Source organism: Bidens hawaiensis, unplaced genomic scaffold (genome assembly GCF_021521415.1).
Source record: "Bidens hawaiensis isolate Kalapana, Puna unplaced genomic scaffold, B.hawaiensis_p1.1 tig00005935_1, whole genome shotgun sequence".
NCBI lineage: Eukaryota > Viridiplantae > Streptophyta > Magnoliopsida > Asterales > Asteraceae > Bidens > Bidens hawaiensis.
The window spans coordinates 308,385-330,994 of record NW_027491390.1 but is presented as its reverse complement, the minus strand read 5'-3'; the positions used below and the strand labels follow the sequence as shown (position 1 = coordinate 330,994).

Here is a 22,610-nt window from a genome sequence, read left to right as displayed (position 1 = left end):
TCTCTGTAGGCAAGTCAGCTCGGCTCGTTTGTAACATACTTTTTAAACAACTCTACTTAAAAGTCACCAGAAGCGTCTTAGATGCATACAACTTCGTAAATCGCTTTTCCTTCTTTCAACCTGTTGGTGTTTATGCGTCTTGAAGGTTATTGGTTAAATACTACATTCACTGCAGGCTAACACAAATGGGGTGGTGGCGCAGTTGGCTAGCGCGTAGGTCTCATAGCATTCTGAGTTATCCTGAGGTCGAGAGTTCGAGCCTCTCTCACCCCAAACATTTTATTATTATATTTTTTGCAAAACAACAATTCCCATTAACATTTGTTAGCTTTTGGTTTGCCACTTTATCAAATCCGGATTCGGTTTTTCTATCAATCTCTAAATATAGTTCACTAGTTTTTATCCCCCGTATTACGGGGGTTGTGTTTTTTTTCGTGTCTAATATTCATATTTTTTTTGCATTTTAATTTTATGTATTATAAAAAAGTTAATAATATACTTAGGGTTTGATGATGAAATAGTTTCACAAATAAATGACATGTTATAACCCGCTTAAAAGATATGGGTTTGGTGAGACCCGTGACCCGTTTGTTTTTTTTACTATAAAATTGTTTCTAATAATATATTTTTCTTAAAAAATTGGATATTAATATTTAGTATATCCCTACTTTATAAGATTTGCATATCAAATACTTTGTGAGATTTATTTTTAAAATAGTGAGATGTTTTAACTCGTTTAATGTTATCTAGGTATGGTGAGACCCATACCGTGAATTCGGGTCAAATGCACTTGAAGTCTTCATTTACAAATAAAACAATATGGTGGCTTGAGTAAATGTAAGAAACAATCATAAAACTTTTAAATGTTTCGTTATTTACGGGGGTTGTTTCCAATATTTATTTATGTTTTGAATTTTTATTTTTTTATTGTATAAAAGTTAATAATATATTTATGGTTTGATGATAAATTGTTTCATAAATAAATGAGATGTTATAACCCGGTTTAAAAGCTATATGTTTTGATGAGACTCAAGACCCGTTTATTTTTTTTACTATAAAACTGGTTTTTTAATTATAAACTAAGGAGTTAATGCGGAAAAATATCGGATATCGGTCAACAACCTATATCTGAGATATATGTATATATATATATATAGCAATTTAACAATAACAATTCCGTATAGTCTCCTATCATTAACAAATTAACCTTTTGCAAATTACAAAGCACTAACAATCGTAGCTAGTAAGAATTGATTAAGACTTATAAACACTAACATTGAACACTAAAAGTTGATAATTAAGACTTAAAACACAGATATCGGGAATACCTGTGATATATCGGTCAAATATTAGTCCAATATCGGTCAATATCTTTGATATTATCGGTACCGATATTCTGATTTATATATCGTCAAGGGACCGATAACCGATATATCAGTGATATATCGGCGATATCGACTGCATAGATTATAAATAATATATTTCTTTTTTAAATAAATAATACATTAATTTTTAGTATATCCCTACTTTATAGGATTTTTATATCAAATATTTGGTGGGATTAGCTTTTAATTTAATGAGATGTTATAACCCGTTTAAGAAATATATGGGTTTGATTAGACCCATACCCATGAATTCGGGTCAAATGCATGAGAAGTCTCCATTTAAAAATCAAGGAAATCTGGTGACTCCAAAAAAAGGGGGAGCGACCACATCACGACACATAGGATTTTATTGTTTTCGTTTATATATATTATAGATTTTTCGTTTACCAACGAACATGAATCAATCAACTGTGACGGTTTTGTATGGTTTTTGTGCTTGTTTTAGCTTTTAAGTTTTAACACACCTATAAATTCATCACTTTCGCTTTCAGCACTAAGTTAATGTGAAGAAATAACTTAATATTACTTACTATTTAAAGTGATCTCAAACATCATTCATATACCATTTTCAAGCTAAAGAAAAAAAGATACATGCGAATTAGAGTTTCAACTCGTTTAATGCTTTTAATACGTTCAAGAAAATAAATGAACGAATAAACCATTATCTGCGATCAATAAATAAATGATATTGTTTGTGTCACATCAAATATCTAGGATATGTCATGTTTAATCGAGTCAGCTTAATTTATATTGTTACTCGAGTTTGAGTTGATACGACTCGACTCGACTCAACTTGAGCTCAATAGTTAAAACATTATGAAACAAGATAAATCAAAGGATTCACTATATATGGCTATGACTAACATTATATTAGAATGACTTGTTCATACATCTTTAACTATAACTATGAACTGTTAATATAAACTCATGAATAAATCGAACGTATACTCAAAAACGCAAACCAAGCAATTTGCACACGAAAAAAATATTATGCGGGAATTCAAAATCTAAAGCATAAAAGCCCATGCCTCCATCCACAACGCTTCTGCATTTGTCTCCGGTCCGCTTTCGCCATTCTTACAGGACTACTGTTCCACTCATTCTGCAATCTACACACATAACAAAAATATTATTAGATTATAATATTATATCAAATACGCGCTTTAATATGAACACACAATTTATTATTATATTACATGGGAAAGGCAAACGATCGGGCGCTAGTCGTGCTGCTATCTGATCGATTAGATGTGCTTCCAGAAAATCCTATATGCCCAGAATATGTTACGAGTCCTAAAGTGGGACCAGCAACTGCAAAACTCGACTCTCCTTCGCCACCATGGTGGACCACTGCAACATTATTTGGACCCGCATCTTGGAGCTTAGGTGCATCACTACTCGTTGCTGGTTCGGTTTTGTCTATAGAACTCTGTAATTAGAAATATATAAATTACTAAAAAGTTGTTTTAAGAGAAACAAGATAGGTGCATAACGGGCCGGGTCAAATTGAGTACTTTTTTGCACGGGTCAAAACAGTTCAGGTTGTTTTGATTTAAGACTTGAGCCGCAAAGTGCAAACCTTTTTGACCGATTTTCATGAATAGATAATTAATGTGTTAAATATGATTAAAAACTATACCATTACAATAATATCCTAAACTTTTGACATGTTTGACCCGGTTCCTTTTTAGCTAAACTTCTAAAAACTAAACGATTACAACCGAACCATGAAACAGTTGGAAAACACTAACCAGACAAGGCTGCTGATCAACTGTTTCAAAGAGAGATTTGAGGGATGGCAGTGGTTGTTGGTCTTGTTCTACACCGGGCTGCAACGAGATCACTGGCCCATTACTGTCAACGGCTTTAGATATTAACTCCTTTGAAACAGTAGAGTCGAAAACTTCTTCATGGGTCCCACGTTCTTCGGAATCTAGCTTTGAATTCTGTAAATCTTGATCGTTGATAGGTTCATTTACAGTTAAATCAGCCTGAACATCTTGGCTTCCTGAAGATGCACCAGAAGAACTTTTGATCACTTCATCATTATTATCTTCAATATTCACATGATCATTAGAAGGTTCTAGTGGAGTCAAACCAGTATCCATCTTCCCATTGATTTCGGAACATGTATTAGATTCCATGTAATGATCTTCAAGGGTTAAAACCGTCAACAGTTCAGGCTTCATGAGGTATTCCTTCATCAACACAAATATATTTGTAAAGTTCAGTTTCTTTTTTGCATAATTCGGATATATTCGAATGGTTAAGTTCTGGAGTCCATGAGTTGACTTTTCCATTCTCTTCATCTGATAAAAAAGGGTTTGTGTATCTTTCAGGGCTCTCTTTCATGGCTTCCTTCAGATCATCTGTGTCAAAAGTCAAAACCATTGTTAGACTCACACGACACGAAAACAATCAGGTTTTGAGTTGTCATATAACATGTATATAATAAACATGTCATGTTCATGTTAACCTTTTTAATTTAATTAAAATGGTTATACTGAAATACAAAATCCACTAAGCTCATTTTAATAAGTAATATTTACACAACATAAAATAGCTAAAAAGAAAATTAAATTAATTAAATTATTAACCAGGTTTGTTCCATTTAGACTTCTTTTTTGTCTGTTACTTACTCAAACATATCCAAATTCCCAATTGTTTAAGGCTTCCTGACTAAAAACAAACAGCACTTTTTACCATCTAATCAGCAATCACCAGATAATCCAAGCCCTAAAGCAATGAAACTCTATGCTAATCATAACAAATTCACACTATATAACTACATATTCAGGATGAAAAGTATAAAGGAAAAAAGCATTAAAAAATTCATCTTTACATAATATTTTTTCAGAGTTTTTGCATATAAAAATAATAAAAAAAGTTTAAACAACGGTTTAGAAAAAAAATATAATAAAAATTATTAGAACGTCTTCTACATGTGTTTATCTGCATATTCTCCAAAATTATTATACGCAAAAACAAAAGTTTTACATGTAAAAGTAAAACTCATAGTTGACCGGTTTGTTTTGTAATAAACCTCCAAGCCACATTAATTACCTGTAGTCAAAATCAGCCAAATTAAACAAACTTGGTTTCGCCTCCGTCACCGCCGCGCTTTAGAAGACACGATGAAGGCTGCAAAACATAAACAGTAAAAAAAAAAAAAAAAACAGGTTTAGGTATTGTTATTGGGATGATGTATTTGTGTATATATATTGATTGATTGTAATGTAATAATATACATATACATTCATACATACCAAAACTAACAAATTACGTGAAACAAAAGGAAAACGAATCAACGTTCATACATAGATCCGAGCTTCACGGAGATAATAATAATAATTGATATATATAAATAACATTAACGAAAAGTGATCTAATAAACAATAACAATTAATTTGTGTATGTAAATCGATAGTTAAACCTAGCTAGGGAAAAATAAAATAAATTAGAACTAACTCGGTAACCACCTATACATACATGAAACATATATATATACTGATATGAGGATTTGAATATGAGTGATCACCTGAAACTGTTCACCGGCGGTAGCTGACGGACGGAAAGTGAATGTGTTTGAAAGACAGATGAGCGGAATGTGAAACAACTAACGCATCCACCTGCCACTCGGATCTAACTCCTCTTTATATACTTATTATTATTATTATTATTATTTAATATTTTATTTATTTTTATTAGTTATATTATTTTATTTCTATTTTCTTTAATTATATATATAGATAATATTTCAACATGATCAAATTAAGGAAAATTCTTAAAATAGTTGTTCCCTCAAAATCGTTTTTACATATTTGTTCTTTTTTTGACGCGTTGCCGACGATGTATTAGGTAGTCTCTCCGACGAGTTAGCCAACACATGGTTAACGATGAGTTAGGCCTCCAAACACATAGTCAAATATGTGTTAGGCATAAAACCACATGCTTCTACTTTGTTTTTTTAAGATTATAATATCATACCGAATTTTACTTATATTTTGTTTTCTTTTATAAGTTTTAATATATAAAGTTTTATATAATTTTGAATATACCATTAAGACATGTTTTTTTTTATCTATGAGCCGACACAAATTTTACTCAAAGCTGAGCCGTGTTAAATTGATAGCGAAATGCTCAATAAAATTTGACAATGTATGGTTTAAAAAAAATTATGTCAACATGTAAATAAAAAAAACATGCCTCGACGGTATATTCAAAATTATTTAAAACCTTATATATTAAAAATTCTAAAATAAAACAAAAAATAAGTAAAATTAGTTATGATATTATAATATTAAAAAATAACGAAGAGGCTAACACATTTTCGACCATGTATTTGGATGCATAACACATATTTGACTATGTGTTTGAAGGTCTAACATATCGTTGACTATGTGTTTTGAGGTATAACACATCGTTGACTATTTGTTTTGAGGTATAACACATCATTGACTATGTGTTAGCTAACTCGTCGGCGAGACTACCTAACACATTGTCGGTGATGCGTTAAAAGAATGACAAATCTGGAAAAACAGGATAAATTTAGAATCTCTCATAATTAAATGGCTATATTGGGAATTTTTCCATCAAATAATAGTAAGAAGAATGAAAGTGGTAAAATACCGTGGAAAGGAATTTTCTTGGTTATTGTTAAGTCAAATCAATGGTTTAGATTAGAGTATGACAATTTCATAATTACGTGCTTGTTGTTTGATATTGAGAGGGTAAAAAGTAACCAGGTGCTATCGTTGAAATCTAGTTACTTTGATTGTCTTTCATTAACGACATTTTCTTCTTAACCATTGTTACACACTTGCATGTGACGTCCCCTTATAGTTCTCAAGTCTTAGGAAAGTATGAATCGGCTTACACAACACATGGAGCTAGTAGCATAGTGCGTGTGCGTGTGCGTGTGCGTGTGCGTGGCCTAACATAATTCGAATGATAGGGGGTGAAGATAAACGAATAAAGATAAACGAGGATAATTTCCATCATTGTCAAGTGGTGATATGACGCTGACTGAGGTAACATATAGATGTGTAAACGAATAAACACATGATAGCAAGTGGTGATATGACGTTGACTGAAGTAACAAATAAAGATAAACGATTAAAGATTGATATAATAGGTGTTCTTACATAGTTGTAGCGTTATTATTAGATTATTATCTAAATGATATATCTTTTATATTTGATAAGTGGTTTTCAAATTTCTGAATGGCTCAACTTTGGAAGCTTTAAGATATTTATACATGACTTGACTTTAGGATATCCTTAAACCTTGATAAGAAACAATCATATATGATAAACTACTGAATTATTTCTATACACATCTGTTAGTCATGTCACATTGAGTGTGGTCTCTTTGTGATCATATATATTATGATATGAAGATATACATATGTATGCGTGAGAGAAATTATTTTGTAAAAGCCTACTTTATTTTAGCATGTTGTGAGCGCACACCTTAGAGAACCCAAATGACTAAAATAACATGGCATGTGATATGGTCCATCATCGCGACCAAATATTTTCACACAATCGTGCACAATTAACTAGTTAGTTACTGGTTGTCTCCAAAAAATAGACTTTGAGGATGGGCAATGTGGGCACCCTGCAGGGGCACAATTTCTTTAAAAAAAGTTCTAACATAATATATTTTCAGAATACCCGAACTCTTATAAGCCCACTTCTCATTCTGAACATCCCGCTCAAACAAAAAGGAAGTCTCGCCCCTTGCTAGGTCAATTTCACCCTCACCCTTGATGTGATACAGATTCTACTTGCTCACCCATATCATCGTCGTCCCCTAAGTAGAAGGTATGTACAAAATCATTTGTGTTTTAAGATTTGGTTTATGGGCTTTCACTGTTAATTTGGTTTATGGTTCAACATAGGGTTTCGATTTTGGGTTTAATCATAAGTATCTCAGATTTAAGGCTTAATTTGGGTTATCTTCATGTTTTAATTGATACATATCGTAACATTTGATTTCTGGGGTAGGTGACTGCGATTTGTATATGTATGTTAAAAATTGATTTGTAGGGCTATTATTTTATGTTGTATGCATTTTGCTATTTCCATATTTGGATTCTAATTAATATTAAAGTTTGTAATTTGTATGAGACACTTACCGAAACAAATTAAATCACTAAAATTTAAGTTCTTTTTTGCGTACATACTTTCATTTTCTTATTTTATTTAGGGATGGCAATGGGTCTGATTTAAGTAATCCCAAACCCATTCTCGATTATAAAAGTTTGTCTCAAATTTGGCCCAAACCCATACAATATTGATTATTTCAATATCGTAGGTTTGCGGATCATGAGATTCATAGAAAAATCACAAAGATACTAGTGGAGCACTAAGATGAACCTTGGGCCACAATTAGAATGGTCCCAAAGAATGTGTTTGCTCATTTTGGGTTAATATATTAGTTAACTCTTTTTATATTTGTTTGTTTGTTTTAGTTTTGCATATTTACCTTTTACTTTTTATTTTGCACAGATGCTTTATTTTTGGAATCCAAAAAATGAACGACCCATATATAACGGATTTTGTAACTTGATTAAGGGTTTGATTAGGGACATCATGTGTGAGTGGAGACCAGATATAAGGAAAAACCCAAGAACACTAGACATATTATTGGGGGCAAAGAATATAGATTTGACATGATATGTAATTTTCCTCTTGAATTAGTGGATCATGCCCTATGGAAGAAATTATGTTTGGTAAGGGAGTTCATACATTATTGTAACATCCCGAAATTTCTAAGTAATATTTAATATATTATTTTGTCGGGTGAAATAAACGAGTTAGTGGAACGATAATAATAATAGCAAAATATGAAGACTTAGTAGGATAATTAGATGGGTTTGGATATGGACCAAAAGGAAATATGGGCCTTCAGTCCATGGGCTTGAGGGAGTATAAATACCCCCTTAAACCCCAATCCTTTCCATTCCATCCATTTATCCATATCTCTACACACACCCAAAACACACACACCACATACACCGCCGGCGGCCGAGGAGAGGAACGAACAAGATCCGAGAGAGGGTGAGCGATTAGTTGTGATTAAACAAGTTAAACGAGATCCAAACAAGCTCAAAAAGGTATGATTCTTGATCTTTGAAAAGTTTAAAGATCCAAGCTTTATAGTGTATAAACGACCGAAAACGGTTGGGGAACGTAGTGGGTGATGTTGAACCATAACAAGGGTGTTAAAATCGCCAAAATGCTTGATAGAAACCAAACAGCGGCTGGACGGGGCAACTTCGCCGCGAACTGGGCAACTTCGGGTTCAAAGCGATAACTTCGCCTTCAAAGCGATAACTTCGCCTGAGGCCAAGTTCGCCTAATTGATAACTTCGCTTACGGCCAAGTTCGCCTAACTGGTAACTTCGCCTGAGGCCAAGTTCGCCTAATTGATAACTTCGCTTACGGCCAAGTTCGCCTAACTGATAACTTCGCCTAAAGCTAAGTTCGCCTGATGACAACTTCGCCTAAAGCCAAGTTCGCCTAAGGTTTAACTTCGCCTAAAGTCAAGTTCGATTAGAAAATAGATTAAAAACGATAAGTAAAAGTAAGCTAATACTAGGCCACCAGATTAAATCAGGCGAGTATTGATACGTGTAACTTATACAGTCAGCCGAGCTCAGTTAAAGAAGGGATTTACAACTATCGGAGGAAGAAGCAGAGTTCAGGTGAGTTTCTAGCCCCATTTCCTTGTTATGTTTTCGGGGCTGTGTGCATACTCGATGTGAAGTGTGAATACACTTACCTTAAGTGGTAAGTGTATGCTATAGATGTTACATGAGGTATATATGTTATAATGCTTGTCGGTACGTGAACGATCTTCGGATATATCGCCAAGGATAGTAAATTCCAAGTGTTTGATAGTGTGTATGAATGTCATGATGTGACTTGTTTATTACGTAAATACTGAACTGATATGAAGTGTGATATAGGCAGGTAGAGGTAGAGTGTGTTAGAAGTGGCAAGAGTCTAGTAAGGGTGTTAGTGGCATAACGTGAGCGCGTGATAGGGAAAGCCTGTACGTGCCATCGTTATTATGTGTGTATGATTGTTGATGTGACTTGCTTATTATGTAAATGATATGAAGCGTGTTGTAGACAAGTAGAGGTAGAGCGTGTTAGAAGTGGCAAGAGTCTAGTAAGAGTGTTAGTGGCATAACGATAGTACGTGGTAGGGTAAGCCTATACGTGCCTTCGTTATTAAAGTGGAAAAGTGGCATAACGTTTTACGTTATTAAAGTGGCAAAGTGGCATAACGTTATACGTTATTAAAGTGGCAAAGTGGCATAACGTTTTACGTTATTAAAGTGGCAAAGTGGCATAACGTTATACGTTATTAAAGTGGCAAAGTGGCATAACGTTTTACGTTATTAAAGTGGCAAAGTGGCATAACGTTATACGTTATTAAAGTGGCAAAGTGGCATAACGTTATACGTTATTAAAGTGGCAAAATGGCAAAGTGGCATAACGTTATACGTTATTAAAGTGGCAAAGTGGCAAGGTGGTAGGTGTAAATAAGAGGCTAAGTGGTAAGGTAAGTAGGTTAGATGTGAAAGTGTGAATACATTTACCTTAAGTGGTAAGTGTATAGATGTTATACAAGTAGCTATTATGTAATGCTTGTCGGTACGTGAACGATCTTCGGATATTGCACGTATCGCCAAGGATAGTGATGGTCAAGTGGTTGTTAGTGTGTATGTATTCTATGATGTGACTTGCTTATTATGTAAATATTGTATTGATATAAAGTGTGCTGTAGACAAGTAGGGGTAGATTGTGATAGAAGTGGCAGAGTCTAGTAAGAGTGTTAGTGGCATGACGATAGTACGTGGTAGGGTAAGCCTATACGTGACTTCGTTATTAAAGTGGCAAGGTGGCATAACGATATTCGTTATTAAAGTGGCATCAAGTGGCATAAAGTGGCATAAGTGGTTAAGCTGTAGGGGTAATTAAGAGGCTAAGCTATAGGGGTAATTAAGTGGTTAAGCAGTGGCATGTTAGACTGTGGACTATGTGTCTTCGGATACGTATATATTGTATGTAGTGGTTGTATGATAAGTTGCTTGATTAACTAGAACTCACTCAGCGTAGCTGACTTTTAGTATGCACGCAGGTGAGTAGAATGAGACAGCTAGCTTGAGCGGGCACATGGTGGGCGAATAGGAGACTGGCATCTGAAGACTCAAAATGTTTTAATGTAATTGACGTTTATTTTGAATGACAAGAATGTTTAATTAAGGCAAGTTTTGGATTGCTGTAACTTTTTATGAAAGTTTTTATATTCCGCGAAAGTTTTAATGAACTCTGATTTGTAAGAACTGTGTTTATGAGTAAATCCGACGCGAAAGTAGGGCTACCGGGTTCGGGGCCTTACAAGTTGGTATCAGAGCATAATTTCGAGAGATTTAAGCATCCTACATGCTTAGACTCGAACAGAGAATAAGATTTAAAATGAGAAAGAAAGAATATGCCAGTTCAAGATAGCCATGTGTCACTCAAGCAAGCTCAGTAAGGGTAAAGTGTATGGTAGATGGTGTATGTTAATGTTGGCTTATTTGCTAAATGAAGAATGAGTGCAGGTTAGGGATAGGATTAATTGATCTTAACTGATTAACTGTTTAAGAGTATAAACAAGCACAAGTGAAATCATGAAGGGAAGTATGTAGAACCTGAGGAGTAACGCAAATAGTTAATTACACTTGATCAACGTCATTAACTACTTACCTTACGAATCATGTGCTAAATAATTCCTAGAGTGATAACATTTGTGTTTCCTTAGAAATAAGATAGATGACTGTTACAAAAGAGGCGGACACGAGAAGAATCTGAGGCAGAGCGATATACGAAAACAACTTGACTCCAACTGCAAAAAGTAAAGAAGAAGTCACGCTTGGAGCTTGTAGTCAGATATGCTAAGAGAGTTGCCAAAATGTCACAAAAGCATCAAAGGAAGCCCTTGGAAAGACGAGACGAGACTTGAGACATCGAGAGCCTCATGGACAAGCTACCTTAATAGCTAAAACACATGATCACCGCTCGATGACTACAAGTCAGGAGTAAGAAGGATAACCCAGAAAGCAAAGGTGATTCAATAAAGTGTGCGATTATAAAGAAAAAGGTATTCCTTTTACAAAGGTATTCCTTTTGGAGAAATAAGCTAGGTTTCGGGGACGAAACCTCTTTAAGGAGGGGAGACTTGTAACATCCCGAAATTTCTAAGTAATATTTAATATATTATTTTGTCGGGTGAAATAAACTAGTTAGTGGAACGATAATAATAATAGCAAAACATGAAGACTTAGTAGGATAATTAGATGGGTTTGGATATGGACCAAAAGGAAATATGGGCCTTCGGTCCATGGGCTTGAGGGAGTATAAATACCCCCTTAAACCCCAATCCTTTCCATTCCATCCATTTATCCATATCTCTACACACACCCAAAACACACACACCACATACACCGCCGGCGGCCGAGGAGAGGAACGAACAAGATCCGAGAGAGGGTGAGCGATTAGTTGTGATTAAACAAGTTAAACGAGATCCAAACAAGCTCAAAAATGTATGATTCTTGATCTTTGAAGTTTAAAGATCCAAGCTTTATAGTGTATAAACGACCGAAAACGGTTGGGGAACGTAGTGGGTGATGTTGAACCATAACAAGGGTGTTAAAATCGCCAAAATGCTTGACAGAAACCAAACAGCGGCTGGACTGGGCAACTTCGCCGCGAACTGGGCAACTTCGCCTTCAAAGCGATAACTTCGCCTTCAAAGTGATAACTTCGCCTGAGGCCAAGTTCGCCTAATTGATAACTTCGCTTACGGCCAAGTTCGCCTAACTGGTAACTTCGCCCGAGGAGAGGAACGAACAAGATCCGAGAGAGGGTGAGCGATTAGTTGTGATTAAACAAGTTAAACGAGATCCAAACAAGCTCAAAAATGTATGATTCTTGATCTTTGAAGTTTAAAGATCCAAGCTTTATAGTGTATAAACGACCGAAAACGGTTGGGGAACGTAGTGGGTGATGTTGAACCATAACAAGGGTGTTAAAATCGCCAAAATGCTTGACAGAAACCAAACAGCGGCTGGACTGGGCAACTTCGCCGCGAACTGGGCAACTTCGCCTTCAAAGCGATAACTTCGCCTTCAAAGCGATAACTTCGCCTGAGGCCAAGTTCGCCTAATTGATAACTTCGCTTACGGCCAAGTTCGCCTAACTGGTAACTTCGCCCGAGGCCAAGTTCGCCTAATTGATAACTTCGCTTACGGCCAAGTTCGCCTAACTGAGAACTTCGCCTAAAGCTAAGTTCGCCTGATGACAACTTCGCCTAAAGCTAAGTTCGCCTGATGACAACTTCGCCTAAAGCAAAGTTCGCCTGATGACAACTTCGCCTAAAGCCAAGTTCGCCTAAGGTTTAACTTCGCCTAAAGCCAAGTTCGATTAGAAAATAGATTAAAAACGATAAGTAAAAGTAAGCTAATACTAGGCCACCAGATTAAATCAGGCGAGTATTGATACGTGTAACTTATACAGTCAGCCGAGCTCAGTTAAAGAAGGGATTTACAACTATCGGAGGAAGAAGCAGAGTTCAGGTGAGTTTCTAGCCCCATTTCCTTATTATGTTTTCGGGGCTGTGTGCATACTCGATGTGAAGTGTGAATACACTTACCTTAAGTGGTAAGTGTATGCTATAGATGTTACATGAGGTATATATGTTATAATGCTTGTCGGTACGTGAACGATCTTCGGATATTGCACGTATCGCCAAGGATAGTAAATTCCAAGTGTTTGATAGTGTGTATGAATGTTATGATGTGACTTGTTTATTACGTAAATACTGAACTGATATGAAGTGTGATATAGGCAGGTAGAGGTAGAGTGTGTTAGAAGTGGCAAGAGTCTAGTAAGGGTGTTAGTGGCATAACGTGAGCGCGTGATAGGGAAAGCCTGTACGTGCCATCGTTATTATGTGTGTATGATTGTTGATGTGACTTGCTTATTATGTAAATGATATGAAGCGTGTTGTAGACAAGTAGAGGTAGAGCGTGTTAGAAGTGGCAAGAGTCTAGTAAGAGTGTTAGTGGCATAACGATAGTACGTGGTAGGGTAAGCCTATACGTGCCTTCGTTATTAAAGTGGCAAAGTGGCATAACGTTTTACGTTATTAAAGTGGCAAAGTGGCATAACGTTATACGTTATTAAAGTGGCATAACATTTTACATTATTAAAGTGGCAAAGTGGCATAACGTTATACGTTATTAAAGTGGCAAAGTGGCATAACGTTTTACGTTATTAAAGTGGCAAAGTGGCATAACGTTATACGTTATTAAAGTGGCAAAGTGGCAAAGTGGCATAACGTTATACGTTATTAAAGTGGCAAAGTGTCAAGGTGGTAGGTGTAAATAAGAGGCTAAGTGGTAAGGTAAGCAGGTTAGATGTGAAAGTGTGAATACACTTACCTTAAGTGGTAAGTGTATAGATGTTATACAAGTAGCTATTATGTAATGCTTGTCGGTACGTGAACGATCTTCGGATATTGCACGTATCGCCAAGGATAGTGATGGTCAAGTGGTTGTTAGTGTGTATGTATTCTATGATGTGACTTGCTTATTATGTAAATATTGTATTGATATAAAGTGTGCTGTAGACAAGTAGGGGTAGATTGTGATAGAAGTGGCAGAGTCTAGTAAGAGTGTTAGTGGCATGACGATAGTACGTGGTAGGGTAAGCCTATACGTGACTTCGTTATTAATGTAATTGACGTTTATTTTGAAAGACAAGAATGTTTAATTAAGGTGTAACACCCCGTAACCGCAGCGGAAACGTAAACGGGTTGCAACAGACACCTCTGATATCAACCACATTGTTTATAAAGAAAACTGAATACATTAATATACTTCAAATTACATTATCTTGTATTTCATTACCGTCTAGGTGATACACACATCATACAATACGATACACAATTCTATTTGTTATAATGTATCATAATATCCTGCACGCAAATCTTACACACATCAAGCACTTAGCACGTAAGCAATCACTTCATCTTAATTGTACCTGAAAAGCATGTGAGAAAACGGGTCAACTACGAATAGTTGGTGAGTTTCACAATTTGAGTAAACCATGATAAATCCATATCAAAATATAATATTATCTGGGGACACTGTTAACCCAGTACTGTACTCATTCCGGGGGCAATGTTAACCCAGAATTACGATGTAATTATGCTGAGCCCACAATTGAAACCTCTGACTATCACACACAACCCCCGTGGCATATCCCCCGCCCACGGGCCCGTGGCATATCCCCCGCCCACAGAACTGCCCTAAACCGCTATGTCTAACATTACATAGCAAAATAAATAACAACAAAATAGACGTGTGCTACTGGCTGGGAAACATCAGCAAATCCATGCCGGACCAGTTGGGTTTGTCAAACCAATAGTACTATCCACACTCTACCGGCTTTCAGTTAATCACTCGTGTTCCGGGGCCTTAGAATGTTAGCAACTCAGACAATTACCATCTTAATACATTTCCGTACGATTCCCGTACAATAAAATATATATAAATCCACGCAAGTCCATGCGTTCAGTATGTATTTAAACATTTCAGTAATAACATGCTTCCGCCCCGAGAAACTATTTATAAACAATTCATAAAAAGGGGCTCGTGAAACTCACCTTAGCACATGCAAGCAGGTAACAACAATCATTATCAGTTAACACGTCCAATCTGTAATATGATCCCTACGATCGTTACTATACACTCATTATTAATATAACTTTAACCAAGTTAACCGGTACGTCTGGGGACACTGTTAACCCAGCACTGTACCCGTCCTGGGGGCAAGGTTGACCCAGAAACACTTCTCCGGACTCAGATTGTGATGTCGTTTAGAGTTCAACAGTCAAATTTTCTAATAGCTTGTTTTTCCCGTTTTGCGTGCCTAGCACGGTTACCCGTTTTTATGTTTCAAAAATGAGTTTGGTCACACACGACCCGAGAGTAGTGGTTGACTGATAATTTAATTAAAGAGGTGAAATTAGAGCTCGATTTAGACGTCCCGATTGGCCGCGGGACTCGTTTCCGTCTTTGTCGTACCGGAAACTGTTAAAATAGGTTAAAATTACTCAAATCATCCGAATTATTTTCGGATGATTTATTTTTACTTGTTTAACTCAATTATATGAAAATAGTTCATTTTTAGGGTTTTTATACACAAGTCAGCTCGCTTAAGCGATCTTCACCGGTTTATGCGTTTTAACTTTAAAAGTTTGATAATTAGCACAAATAATTATCCGTTTAATCTCGGATCTTGAAATTTTGCACAAATCACTTTTTAACAGTGGGGAATTTTATAAAAATATTTCCAGAATTAATTCTTATATTTAAAATTTATTTATCTATTTTTAAACACCATTTAAACACTAAATATGTCGTAAATACCAAACGATCTTAGAAAAATCCCAAATTTCTCCTGGATGTCCCCTGCCATCTACATAGTCCCCTGTAATATTTCCAGAACCAAAATCTTCTTTTACATGCCCTTTTCACTAAAACCGAGCTAGAAAACCCTAGAACTCGTTTAACCGAAAAGTCTACTTAGACTTTTCCAAATGACCTCAAATTTTTTTTGTGACTTATACATGATATAAAAAGCTTATCTGAAATTTTCCAGAATTTTTCATGATATTTAACTATTTTTAACCATTTTTGGCCAAAACCGAGCATTAAATTCACCAAATATTCATCATTTGTCCAAATATTACCACAAATTCACAGAACTCATATTTTCATATATAGAACATCCCTGTAAAATTTCATGACCCAACTCTAAACGATCAACAATCTGTCCAAAAACTCCAAAACCGAACATAACCGAATATACCTTTCGTTTTCCACCACTACAAGCTACAAACTCGTCTTTCCGCCTTATCTACCACTAAACACAGAGCCTAAAACCAACATACCACAATACCAAGCAATTTACACTCACGATCAAGCCTCTTACACTATAGTTTCGGTTATGATTCAAAACAAAGATTTAAACCGTAAAAATTCGTTCTTGGTTCGTTTAACCCCTTTCTTGGACCAAGATCCCTTGTATAACCCGTATACATCACTTGATCATGCAAGAATCAGTTTTCATCTTTGAAACCTCATTTTCTTGCAAATAAACTCAAGAAACGAAGATGGAAACATATATAACTCGATTTTTACCTCGGTTTTCTTGCTAAAATCTCGGTTTTTAGTCCATGGAGTTTAGAGAGTTGAAGATTGTTGGATATGTTTGTGTGAAAAAAGAAAAGAAAATGGAATGGGGTTAGACCCATTTCCGATCGGAAATTGATAAGGGGTGGGGTGGGACCCACTTCTTCATTCTTGGCCACTCATTTGGATTCTCGAAATTCGGATAATGTTTTGGATAATCTGGTTCAGTTCGTTTTTCGGTTAAATGTTTAATTCGGCTTAAAACGAGGCTAAAACGGTCGTTTTCGGCTTAAAAAATGAAATTTATATAAAACCAATTTATAAAACTTTAAAAACTTAAACCATGGCATTTATTATCTTAGAACATCATATTATTAGTAATCGCGCATCTTTTTCGGCTTGATCGATCGTCTCTTGCTCGGTTTGGTATTAAAGGTTTCGTTTAACGTACCGACGTACTATTAAATCGAAATTCTTTTTCTGTGCCGTACTTTACTTATCCTGAAGCATTAATGCTTCGTGAAATCACTAAATATCATATTTCTCGTCTATAATTGAACCCTCGATTCGTTCGGGTTTCAATAACTATCGATCGATTAATCGCATATTCAATGCAATGAATTATATATTCCCGTACAATCAATACAGTGAACCATGCATTCTCGTATAATTACTATGGTAATTCATGTACCCGACATCAAATATGACGTAACTATTGTCTACCGGTTAGGGTATACCGGGTTTCGTCGGAATCGTTACATTCTCCCCCGGTTAAGAAATTTCGTCCTCGAAATTTTACACGCCCACTATCCCCTTTCGAGAGAAAGGTGGGGGGTTTTTCCTTCAGAATTCACCCTCGCGTTACCAGGTATAATCTGGTCCTCGCTGTGAATTCCACTTAATCTTAATCAATAAAGCTTGGTATGTCCAAACTGTTTAGTTTTCCCGTCTACTATCTCTACGGAATTAGTTATGATATCAAGCATGTCTTCTATGAGTACCTCTATTACTAGTACTTTCGTTGCCTCATCGCTTAGGCACTTTTCAATCCGTATACATGGCAAAACATTATGTATAGTACTTAGCCACTGGAGTACTTTAATCGATAAACTACATGACCAATCTTGGAGATAGTCTCATGAGGTCCTGTATATTAAGGAGCTATTTTCGGTTTTTCCAAACCTCATATCACTTCTCTAAGGTGATGCCTTAAAAATACCTTGTCACCTCTTTCTGGCGACAATGGTTTCTTTTGAATGTTGGCATAAATCCTTTGCCAATCTCGCGCTGCTTTCAACTTATCTTAAATATTATAAATCCGATTGGTTGATTCTCGAATCAATTCAAATCTTATGGCTTGATTGACTCCCATTTTCAATTTAACAAATTAGTGATAAATACTTCACCCATAGAAAGCTTCAAGCTCTCGATGCTTCCTTCCCCGCCTTCCAATATTGGAAGTAGGATGACTATTTCGATCTGAGATAATTGAAAATGGTACTCCACGACGAGATACCATTTCACCAACATGAATTTGGGCGAGAATTCATTAATCGACATGGATTGGGATGAAATGCGAGGATTGGTTAATCGATCCGCGATTACCCAATTTACCTCATGCCTTTGATATATCTTGGGAATTTGCGTCCCGAAATCCATTGTAATTTATTCCCACTATCATTGGCGAATTTTCTGTCGTTGTGGCGTTCCCAAGGGTTTTCGGTATGCAGCCTTATCTCTTGCATAACTTAAATATTCACCAACATACGTAACCATATCTTTCTCCAAACTCGGCCATTAATAAAATCCTTTTAGATATTCGTATCATCAATAGTCTAATCCGATCCCGGATGTATGGAATATTTCGATCTATGCGCTTCGTCCATGATTAATTCACGAAGGTCATGGAGGGTCGGGATCCAAACCCGATTTTTGAAGTAGAGAATTTCGTCCACGCGCTGTTCGACATTCTTCTCATTGCCGTAAAGCTCCTCCCTTTCCAATTGTTCCTCTTTCAACGTCTCACGTTGAGCGACTCGAATCAGGTCCGAAAGGTTCGACTGGACTATCATCCCTAGCGCCTTCACTCGCAATGGCTTAACCCGATCTTTCCTACTCAAGGCATCGGCTACGACGTTAGCCTTGCTGGGGTGATAACGGATGTCACAGTCATAATCGCTTAACAACTCGACCCATCTTCGTTGCCTCATATTCAGTTCTTTCTGATCGAATATGTGCTGCAAACTTTTATGATCGGTGAAGATGGTGCACTTCGTACCGTAGAGATAATGTCTCCAGATTTTAATTGCGAAGATAACCGCTCCCAGTTCTAAGTCGTGAGTAGTGTAATTTTTCTCGTGTACTTTTAACTGTCGGGAAGCATAGGCTATAACCTTATTATACTGCGTCAACACGCATCCTAACCCTTTACGCGATGCGTCACAATACGCGACAAAACCATCGTCTCCATCGGGGAGACTTAAAATCGGCGCTTGGCACAATTTTAACGGTTTCTATCTTATTTGGATCTTTGCGAAATCCTTGTTGCTTTACAACATGACCAAGGGATTATGCCTTCTTTATTCAAAATCACATTTCGAAAACTTCGCGTATAGCTCATCTTGCTTTAACACTTCCACAATTTTCCTTAACCGTCGTTCGTGCTCTTCTTTACGTTGCGAATATATCAAAATATTATCAATGAATGCTATGACAAATTTGTCAAAGTAAGGTTTACAGACTCGATTCATGAGTTCCATGAATACTGCCTGCGTATTTGTTAACCCGAACAGCATGAATAAGAATTCATAATGGTCGTAGCGAGTCCGAAACGCTGTTGCTGCAACGTCCTCCTCTTGGATTTTTCATTTGGTGATAACTATATATAAGATCAATTTTCTAAAGATAAATCGCCCCTTGCAGTTGGTTAAATAGATCATTTATTTCGAAGAAGTGAATACCTATTCTTGATCGTCATTTTATTCAATTCTCTCTAATCAATACAAATCCTAACACTTCCGTCCTTCATTTCCCAATTAAAACTGGCGCACCCCATGGTGACTAACTAGGTCGTATAGAACCTTATCCAAACAATTCTTGTAACTGATTGGATAATTCTTGCATCTCGGACGGTGCAAGTCGGTAGGGTGCTTTAGCAACAGGGCCAGCTTGAGGCATTAAATCGATTCTGAATTCGACCTGTCGGGTTGGCGGTAACCCAGGAAGTTCTTCTGGGAAAACTTCTGGATATTTACGTATCACCGAAACATCTTCTATATGTTTTCTTTTAAATACTTTGGCAATCGCGTTTGTTAAATACACCACGTTTTCTTGTCGTAAATATTATAGCATCTCAAGATGAGACTAGAGTGGTAACATAATACCGTACACTTTTCTCTGTATCTAATCGCTTCATCGTCCGAAGGAGAGCTTCTAATCATCTTTTTTTCATATTTGATTTCAGCTTCATGTTGAGTTAGCCAATCCATGTTAACTATTACGTCAAAACTTCTTAACTTTACTGGTCGTAGGTCAATAAGGAAACGATTAATCGTTCAGAATAATAGGGCAATTCCGAACAATTTAGTTAACCATTAGGGATTCACCGTTAGCGATTCTACAGTATAGGGTTCTATAGTTTCACTAATCTGTATCTTTCCAAATGATAGGAGGTTAAACAGGAACTAACTTCTATCGGCGACCGTAAAAATATCACTGAAGCCTATTGATTTAAAACTACAACGTACTTAATACCACCTTTGGATCATGACGTGCTTTATTCGAATTACTCACAAAAGCACGGCTCCTTGCTTGATCCGAGGTTGATGCATGTCTTGAGGTTCGTCTTCCAACGACACCTTGGTTCAACTTTGGGCAATTTCTCTTGAAACGTTCTGTACTGCCACATTCATAGCAAGTACAACTGTTTGGCATAATTTGATTTCTTTGGATGGATTGTTATTGAGGTTGTTGGGTTCGGAGTGGTTGTACACGAATGGGTTGGGGTTGCCGGTTCACATGGCTTCAATTGGTTCTACAATTAGGGCATTACATCCATCTTTACCACACCCGTGGCTTACTATACCTCGACATTCTTCTTCCTGCCGATGACCATATTTTCCACATTTAGGGAAGGACCCTTCATGCGGTTCATGTTTTCACACCAGAACTAGTCTTGGTATAATTCTGGGTTGTAGGACATGCCTACTTATTCAAAAGTCTATCTTGCACTATACCTTTATCATTTCTCTTCTTTATTACTCGACGTCTCACCTAACGTCCTTCCAGTCCGCTTCCCATAGAGTCAAATATATCAATGCTGGCTTGTGACACAACCCTTCCAAAGGTTGTATATTTTACAGGATTGACTATACTCCTTATCGATGGAGTTAGTCCCCAATGTTGCGCTCACTTCGCTTAGTTTCAGGAGTAATTAGCCATGTTACCAGACATGACAATTCCTTCAAACGATTAGCGTTTTCTAAGTGATCAGCATACAGAATTTCTATCTTCCATAGCTCAGTTTCCAATCTCTGAACTTAATTACTTGAATAAAAGTGTTCTAGCCCAAGAATTTTAAATTCCGACCATATCATCTGAGTAATAATTTTCTAACTATAATTTCGTACCATCGTGTTCCATCACGATACAACATAATCTACCAACATATCTGTAGCATATTTCACTACACAATGTTCTAGACTCTTACTAATATCCTTAACCATTTCGGTCTTTTCTATCCACTCGCTAATCTATTCCACCCTTTACCATCAGTAAACAATTAATAATCCCCTTAACACAACCGATAAACATATCCTTTATACCGGATCTAATTCATTACGACTACTATTCATGTTTAGTTTATAACTAATACTTGTAGTCATAATAGTATTCGGTGGGACATTAACACTCTTAGTAATAACACTAAGAATTGAAATATTCATAATCATGTGATTGCTCGATCTATAAGTCTGCGATCACATTTGCATCAACACTAGCAGTGATCTGTGATACGACACTCGGTATCATCATCTGCTATCTTTGAGCAATCAACTGAATCATATCAATCTCCATCATTGGAGTTACTCTCTTTATGTCATTCTGCCGTACTCATCCCGTACGCAGTGATCAATATTAATTTCACCGTATAACTCGTTACCAGCTCAATTATAACAGCAAGTACACATACACACCAAGTATTATCATACATATTACACATACTAGTATCTAGTATATATGTCCCACAAATATAATAACATATGGACTTAACCTGACGTCGGTTAACGTTTAAATATTTTTCATACTCTTGTCACCAACTGACATATAGTTCTTTCTCAACAAAGATTAATGTTTACTATACTTGATTTTAATATCCTTCTGCATGTCAGCATAACCGATACATGCTCACCGTGAGCACCAAACGATTACGTACCACGGAGTTATAATATCCGTGTCTATTCGTATATCCGGCATACACGGTATACCACCTACGAACGAATAACCAACTATGCTATAATGATTTCAACACCTCTTTGTGTATGGGTAATCATTCTATTCGAGTATACATGGGTATATGCATCTAACGGATGTAAGGTTAACATAGGGAGTTGCAAGGTTCAAGGTAATCGCGCAACATGGGTTGCCTTCAAATATTATTAATTACTATTATGGGAAACTCTATCACTTGCTCAGTCAATGTCCTCAGGCGTTCTAGGTTTGCTAAAATCAGTAATTCTCGATCTGGAGGTGGTATGTCTCATATGTTTGAGAATGAGCAATACATATATATATTTCTATATATTATTTTTATCTGCTCATTTATTATCCATTTTATTATTATTATTTTATTTTTATTTTAATGGAACAAGAATGGGTTCAGGTACAGGTTCGTCCGTACGTGAGGGTTGGCGGTTCGGGTGAACATAGGGGGTTATTAGGATATACGGTACCGGTGTTGGTAGGGTAAGG

The 22,610-nt window shown here is 36.3% G+C and overlaps 1 protein-coding gene and 1 non-coding gene across 2 annotated transcripts; one reads left to right on the top strand and one right to left on the bottom strand.

Moving 5' to 3' along the window:
• Positions 1 to 187: 187 nt before the first annotated feature.
• TRNAM-CAU (transfer RNA methionine (anticodon CAU)) lies at positions 188 to 273 on the top strand. Its single transcript is given in 2 exon segments — positions 188 to 225; positions 238 to 273. It is a non-coding gene; the product is annotated as a tRNA-Met (tRNA).
• Positions 274 to 2,173: 1,900 nt separating this feature from the next.
• On the bottom strand, positions 2,174 to 3,565 carry LOC143631017 (uncharacterized). Its single transcript, XM_077099882.1, has 3 exons — positions 3,137 to 3,565; positions 2,582 to 2,814; positions 2,174 to 2,494 (listed from the first exon to the last, which is right to left on the bottom strand). The coding sequence occupies exons 1-3, from the start codon at positions 3,527 to 3,529 to the stop codon at positions 2,386 to 2,388; spliced, it is 735 nt and encodes a 244-aa protein (XP_076955997.1). The 5' UTR covers positions 3,530 to 3,565; the 3' UTR covers positions 2,174 to 2,385.
• Positions 3,566 to 22,610: the final 19,045 nt, after the last annotated feature.

Coding starts and splice junctions, on each gene's coding strand:
- LOC143631017 (XM_077099882.1), bottom strand. CDS start 3,529: ATGGAATCTAATACATGTTCCGAAATCAATGGGAAGATGGATACTGGT. Junction 2,815..3,136: donor TTGATCAGCAGCCTTGTCTG/GTTAGTGTTTTC, acceptor TTCTAATTACAG/AGTTCTATAGACAAAACCGA. Junction 2,495..2,581: donor CGATCGTTTGCCTTTCCCAT/GTAATATAATAA, acceptor TTATGTGTGTAG/ATTGCAGAATGAGTGGAACA.